The sequence below is a fragment of the Lygodium microphyllum genome, chromosome 21 (assembly GCF_053477565.2).
Source record: "Lygodium microphyllum isolate KBCC chromosome 21, Lygodium_microphyllum_v1.1.10, whole genome shotgun sequence".
Lineage (NCBI taxonomy): Eukaryota > Viridiplantae > Streptophyta > Polypodiopsida > Schizaeales > Lygodiaceae > Lygodium > Lygodium microphyllum.
This window is the reverse complement of record NC_141155.1, coordinates 47,188,101-47,195,206: the sequence shown is the minus strand read 5'-3', so window position 1 is coordinate 47,195,206 and position 7,106 is coordinate 47,188,101. Positions and strand designations below refer to the sequence as shown.

At 45.2% G+C, this 7,106-nt stretch overlaps 2 protein-coding genes across 2 annotated transcripts; one reads left to right on the top strand and one right to left on the bottom strand.

The window, feature by feature from the left end:
• Positions 1–271: 271 nt before the first annotated feature.
• On the top strand, positions 272–2,103 carry LOC148017971 (phosphoserine aminotransferase 1, chloroplastic-like). Its single transcript, XM_087661599.1, has one exon. It carries the CDS (start codon positions 432–434, stop codon positions 1,719–1,721), a length of 1,290 nt encoding a protein of 429 aa, XP_087517725.1. The 5' UTR covers positions 272–431; the 3' UTR covers positions 1,722–2,103.
• A 2,406-nt stretch (positions 2,104–4,509) lies between these two features.
• LOC148017970 (uncharacterized) lies at positions 4,510–5,526 on the bottom strand. Its single transcript, XM_087661601.1, has one exon. The coding sequence runs from the start codon at positions 5,524–5,526 to the stop codon at positions 4,510–4,512; it is 1,017 nt and encodes a 338-aa protein (XP_087517727.1).
• Positions 5,527–7,106: the final 1,580 nt, after the last annotated feature.

The following is a 7,106-nucleotide window of genomic DNA, read 5'->3' as shown; positions in this document are numbered from 1 at the left end:
ACTGTGGACACTCCATTAAACCCCGGTTTCTTGTGGTCATTGGCATTGGGCTGGGGGCAAATTAAACAATCGAAATTGTGCCTGAAGGTTTAAGGCATCCATTATTAAAAACAATCGAAATTATGCTAAAAGGTTTAAGACATCCATTATTAAAAACAATCGAAATTATGCCCAAAGGTTTAAGACATCCATTATTAAAAACAAAAAAAACCAGCAGCTAGGGTTTACGTGAGGATGAAGCAACACAAGATCATAGTGCACTTTTAAGGGGGCCGAGAGGGGCCTTTTTCATTAAACCGCTCATACGTTTTCTTGCCCTCCCGTCGACAATTTTGTGCAGAACCGGGGCACTCCGTAAGGTTGCCATTACCATCTTGGTTTCCAATTCCCATTCGGGGTTCTTCCTCCCTCCTGCAAGAAAAACCCTAGCTATGGCGGCCCCCATGAACCTGCAGATGCAGAGCTCCTTCTTCGCATCCCTCTCCATCCCCGACCGCACGACCCTCTCAACCTCGCCCGCCTCATTCTCGTGCAGCCAGCCCCTGCCCTGGCGCCTCCCTCCTGTTCGATGCTCCGCTGTCATCTCCCCCCTCCAACAAGAGGACAACAAGCTCCAGGGCCTCCCCGACGATGGCCGCGTCTTCAACTTTGCCGCTGGCCCCGCTACCCTCCCTGCCTCCGTTGTCAAGCAGGCCCAGGAGGAGCTCTACAACTGGCACGGATGCGGCATGAGCATCATGGAGGTGAGCCACCGTGGCAAGGAGTTCCTGTCTGTGATCCAGAATGCTGAATCCGCCCTTAGATCCCTCCTCAACATCCCGGAAGATTACGCCGTCTTGTTCCTGCAGGGCGGGGCCACCACACAGTTTGCAAGCATTCCCCTCAATCTGTGTGGCCCTGATGACACTGCAGACTACCTCGTGACTGGATCTTGGAGCGACAAGGCCTTCAAGGAAGGCCAGAAATTCTGCAAAGCCAAGGTGATCTGGAGTGGCAAGTCGGCCAAATACACTGGCTTGCCGTCTCCCTCTTCGTACGAGACGACACCTGGTGCAAGATACCTCCACATCTGTGCGAATGAGACCATCCATGGGGTAGAGTTCAAAGATTACCCTCCCCCTGCAGGTGACACCCTTCTTGTCGCAGACATGTCCTCCAATTTCTGCTCCAAGCCTGTGGATGTGTCCAAATTTGACCTGATCTATGCGGGAGCACAGAAAAACATCGGTCCTTCGGGTGTAACTATTGTGATTGTTCGCAAGGATCTTCTGGGTAAGGCTCAGCCTATAACTCCTGTAATGCTGGACTACAAGATCCATGCAGACAACAATTCTCTGTACAACACACCGCCGTGTTTTGGCATCTATGTCTGTGGCCTTGTGTTTGATGATCTGTTGGCCAAAGGAGGCCTAGAGGCAGCAGAGAAGCGCAACATTGAGAAGGCTAAGCTTCTATATGACACAATTGATGAGAGCAATGGATTCTTCAAGTGCCCGGTCGAGAAGTCAGTGCGCTCACTGATGAATGTTCCCTTCACCATGGAGACTCCAGAGTTGGAGGCACAGTTGATCAAAGAAGCAGCAGCACAGGGAATGGTGCAGCTCAAGGGCCATCGTTCTGTTGGTGGTATCAGGGCTTCTATTTACAATGCCATGCCAAAGGCAGGAGTGGAAAAGCTGGTAGCTTTGATGAAGTCATTTCAGGCAAAGCACACTTCATAGGATATGTTTTGTCCCTTGTGTTTCTGATAGTATGTATGTTATAGCTTTCAATTAGATCCATGGAAAGGGAAAAATTTGGCCCTTCAGCAGCCAGTAATAAAGTTCTCACATTAGACGTGCTTCCTAGGCAGGATGCCTCAAAATCTTCCGCATGTGACGACCTTGCCTTCTTGCTCAATAGTTTTGGTTTGGTATGCTGCCAGCTTGCTGCCAAAAAGCTCAGAGTAGTAGGTTGTACCGATGAAAGCTAACCTGCATTTCTTGTTGGCCTTCCAACCCTTCTCCAGTTCTACTTTTAAGCTAGTACCTCCTCCAAGCACAAATAGATCTTCCTATTCCATTTCAAGGACATTGTTTTTAGTTGAACTTCTGTTTACGCCAATATGTTTTGAGTCATGTGACTTCTTATAGCCTTGTTTGCAGCACTGTATGGATGTGTGGGCATGCACGCACATTTATACGGCAATCATTTGGTTCGATGCACCGGTTTGATGTATACATGTGTATGGCCTTGCTATCTTGAGGCCTCAAACATGTGCGTTACACACAGTCGCCTATGGGATTATACGATTAGAGAGAGATGTCCGGTGAGAGGTGCTGGTGAAAGATTTTACTTTGTGCGTACATATGGTATTTGTAATGCAGCACCCAGTGAACAGCATACATGACAGTTGATGAAGCATATGGGATTTCAAGAACTGCATACTTGACAAAGGTGACCAGGCACATGGATTATACCATCAGCGAAGAGATGCTTGGTGAAAGGTATCATGGGAGGGATATTGATATATTCCCATTCCAATTAGCATATTGAATGGGGTATGACAGTCTGGGATTTTGCACACCATGGGAATAATACTTTGACAAAATCTATAAGGGCGGATTCACAATGGGGCGGCGGAAGTGAGTGATGTGGAACTCCTTGTCCGGGTGGAAGACTTTACATTTTTCTCCTGCCGCCGCCCTTCAATTCACACGGAGACGGCGGTAGAATGGTATTCACACTGCCGCCGCCCCTTGAATTCACACGGAGGCGGCGGAAGCAAACAAAGTGATTTGGTAATTTGAAGGTCAAAACTAACAAAAAAATAGCAAATCACAATAAAAATTAACTGTAATGAGAGACCAGGATTACAATGCTTATAGACCAGAAAAACAAACAAGGTTTAACCATAATGAGAGAAAAGGATTATAAGGCTTATAGACCATAATAAGAAATAAAATACTATGTCCACCAATGTCAGTCAATACTGATGAGAAGTTATTACAAATCATGAAACTTGAGCTTCAAAGGAAGATGAGGATGTATCTTCATCGGAAAGATTATCACCAAAGAATTCTTGAACTCGTTTCTTTGAATGTGTCCTATACATTGATCTTGCAATGTTGTTGCGTCGTTTAGCACCAGATCCGAAATCATGTTGTGCGGTTCTTCCTCCACGTTCGTCCCCTTGTTGTGCTCGTTGAATTGCATCTTCTGGTTGGAGGGGACGGATAGCTTGAATTTCGGCCATAGAAGTTATTGCTGTTCTTTGATCCTCTTCCATCGAACTGCCAAGTTGTAAGCACGCTTCTGCTTCACGCACCCAATCCATGTCAAAAGAGTCACCATGACGGATACAAATATTATGTAAGACAAGACATGTAGCTACAAGACTAGGCACGTGGTGAAGGTCCATATCACATCTTTTGAGCAAGATGCGAAACCTTGCCTTCAACATGCCAAATTCTCGCTCTACAGGCATCCTAGTGCTAGATTGTATGAAGTTCCAATAGTACTTCATGTGTGATAAGCCTTCCTTACATCCCTTAAAGGGCACCAACATGTATGGTCGTGCAGGATAAGCACAATCGCCAACCAAACAGTAATTGCCCAACAAACCCCTAACACATCTTCGCCCGAGTTCACTTCTTGTGAAGTTCAAAGAGTCATGGATGGAGCCAGCCCAACCCACATCATAGTCCCAAATTGAGCAATTTGATGCAACCGTTAATTGCAAAAGGATTGAATGAAACCCTTTGCGATTAAAGTAATCCTCATGGTTCTCTCTCGGTGCAATAATAGGAATGTGCGAACCATCGATAGCTCCTACGACATAGGGGATGCCTCTAATGGCCTCAAAGTCTCTTGATAGTTTCTCAAATCTAGCTCCAGAAGGCCACTTGATATACATATCTTTTAGGCTTGATGATAAGAAAGCTCTACAAAAATCTAAGACTATGCCACAAGCTGTGCTAGTGGCACATCCATATAGGTCACCTAAGACCTCCAAAGCTGTACCACTAGCTAGCCTATGCAAAGCAATAGATACACGAGTCTCAATGCTCAAGGTTTCACGCATAATGATATTTTTCTTCAATTGTGGAGCAAGTTTGCCACACAAGTATTGGAAGGTCTCTCTACTAATGCGAAGGCGTTTCTTGAACATGCTTGCTGAGTAAGAACCTAGCAAGAAGTGCTCAAGAAAATGTTTGGCCCGTGGATATGCCCAAGCTTTTCTACGGGTGTGCCCTATCCAACGATTTATACTTTTTTTTGCATGCATACATCGACCCATACACTCAACTAAGTACAACCACATTTGTAACATAGACTCTTCATCACTCATGGGGGGTGGTGATAGAAGCTCAGTAATCGCAAGAAAGCATAACCATGCACAAAACAATGCAATTCTTCTTGGGATGGCCATGTCCACCTGCAAAAATATGCAACACACATTATTTAGATTTCTCATTGCTTACAACATTTCACACCAACACACTAGAAGATATAAATAACATTGCAACATCATTTTGATGCATTCAAAAATTCGACCATGGTAGCATGGAGGGCAGCTAGTAGATCCAAACGTTTGTTTTCGGTGGCCTCCTGACGAATAGAAGACTCCTTCAAATGATCAAGTAGAGCACGGCCTGTGTTGGCCATCTCATTCAAGGAGTCCTCTATTTTGGCAGGTCCCTGACGTCCTAATGGAGGTGTAGGTTGAACCTTGGCAGTGGAGTTTTGTGGCTTCCCCTCCTCATTTTCCTCATCTATTTGTGTGTCTAGGGGGTCATTACATGACACAGAGCTAGCATGTGATACACTCTTTACCTGTGCTCTATTGTGATAATATTCGTCTACGACATCAAACCATTTACAAGTGTATTTTCTATTGTTACCAGACACACTATTGTGAGCTTTGTCTACCCTGTATTGGCCTAAAACATGTGCCCACTTCTTCCTACATGCTTCGCTATCTTTGTCAAAATCATGATAAGTAGCAGATAGTTTATCTGCCACTTTTGCCCATAAATTAACCCCCTGTTTTTGAGGGTTGCTAAATTCATGGCTCATGCCACCTCGCACGTGGATTAGCTGATCCACCCAAAAATCTTTCCATTTTCCTTTGCTTTTATTGTCGAGGTCGTCGTCTTCGGTAAGGTCAACTGCTGGCGCCTTCTTCTTGGATGCCCTTGGCCTCTTGGATGAAGTAGACTCTTGCAATTCGTCCCTGTGGTCAGTCCCATGCTTCTTTGAAGTTTTGGCTCGTGATGGTGTAGTTTCTTTCGTTGGATTTGGAGGTGAATTTTTTGATGGTTCGTGATGAGGACTTGGTGGCTTAAAAGCCACATTTGGAGGTGGGGGTCTAAAGAAGAAGGGAGAGGCGGGAGAGGGAGAGGTTAACATGGCCGTAAAGCCATGAGGAGGCATTGGAAAATGTGCGGATGAGAAGGGGTATTGTGGTGGCGATGTAAACATTTGGGAGAGAGGTGTGTCATCCTCCATTTGAGAATCAAATGGTTGAGAGTGAGTAGGGTCCATAAAATGTACCTGAAAGAAAACAAAAAAGAATTAGTCATGATCAAAAATTTATCCTTCAAACAAAATTACAAGCATCAAAAAGAGAGGCCTTTGGTGGAGAGATGGGAGAGAGAGAGGGCATATGGTGGAGAGAGAGAGAGAGAGAGGCCACATGGTGGAGAGAGGGAAAGGCCATATGATGGAGAGAGAGAGAGAGAGAGAGAGAGAGAGAGAGAGAGAGAGAGAGAGAGAGAGAGAGAGAGCAATGCCATTTGGCGGATAGAGGGAGAGAGAGAGAGGGTGTATGGTGGAAGAGTGAGAGGCCATTTGGTGGAGAGTTGTCATGTAGAGGATGTAGAAGCCAAAGAGGGCCAAAGAAATTGGCAAGTACCTTCGAAACCTTGTTGGTTTGCACCTGCACATCACAATTGAAGCAAATGTGTTAGTATGCTATTGAATAAACCAATTGTGCAATCAATAAAAGCTTGAAAAAAAAAAGCTCAAACTTCAAAGGTGGTCATCGAAATTGCTTGATAGAAGGGCAAACAAGTCTTGATTTGGACAGAATTTCCTCACAGCAGCTTTTTCACAGTGGCAAAGGAAGTACAACACAAAGCTTCAATTTATAGGAAAAAAATGCAAGAGCTCCTTGAACAATGTGTAGACGTTGGAAAATGCAACCGTTGGAACTTGGGACGTGGGTGTTTTGGTTTGTTTGTGTGAAGAGAGAGACAAACGTTCATTTCTGGTGATGAAACGTTTATATTTTTGAGGAAAAAATCGAATGGTCAAATGGTGCCATGGTGGCTTTGGAAATATCGAAATTGGAAGGGGGGGGACCAATCAGTGGTCACTGGTCACTTTCAACGTTCATGAGTGAGCTGTGAACGCCGAAATTAGCGCTTACGTGGCATCTTTGTCAGGCGACAGCGCTCTTGGGCGAAGGGGGGGGGGGGTCGGTACAACTGCACGGCGCACCTGCCGGGACGTGGCATCAGCAAGCCACTGCTGCCGCCGCCCACTGTGAAAGGGGGCAGGCACGTGGCGTGCTCTGGTTCGCAGGATCCGAGCGGCAGCTGCTGCCGCCGGTCCTTGTGAAACCAGCCTAAGTCATATTAGATTGCACTAGGAGTGGGAGAATTGTGGTGAAAGTCCAGCCAATTTGGCACATTGAATGGGTAATTAAGATCAAATGATTATGAATCTTACCTACCATAAAGGCGTTCGAAGTCAAAGTTTTTATCTTCAAGCTCATTTGCAACCCATAACTTGGTGTCAACTTTGTTATTGATTTCTTTATCTAGCCCATGAGAAATGAGGGTGGTGTAATTCTCCCCTCATTTGTGGATTTTCCATGGTTTTGGAACGTATAAGAAGCCATACTTCTGAAATATGACATTGATATTGTTGTTGAGGCAATAAATTTTGGTGTATTCTCTTAGTGCTCAGTATTTGTAAGCTTCTCTTTAATTTTCGTGTGCCATCATGCATTTGAGGCCTTTGACTCAAAACATGTGACTTAATACGATTTTGGAGCTCATGTACCTCAATGAATCGCCCCACGTAATTTGGCGTCTTGAGAGGATGCACGTTTCTCAATT

Bases quoted from the DNA above. Each gene is read 5' to 3' on its own strand.
- LOC148017970 (XM_087661601.1), bottom strand. From the start codon at position 5,526: ATGGACCCTACTCACTCTCAACCATTTGATTCTCAAATGGAGGATGAC.
- LOC148017971 (XM_087661599.1), top strand. From the start codon at position 432: ATGGCGGCCCCCATGAACCTGCAGATGCAGAGCTCCTTCTTCGCATCC.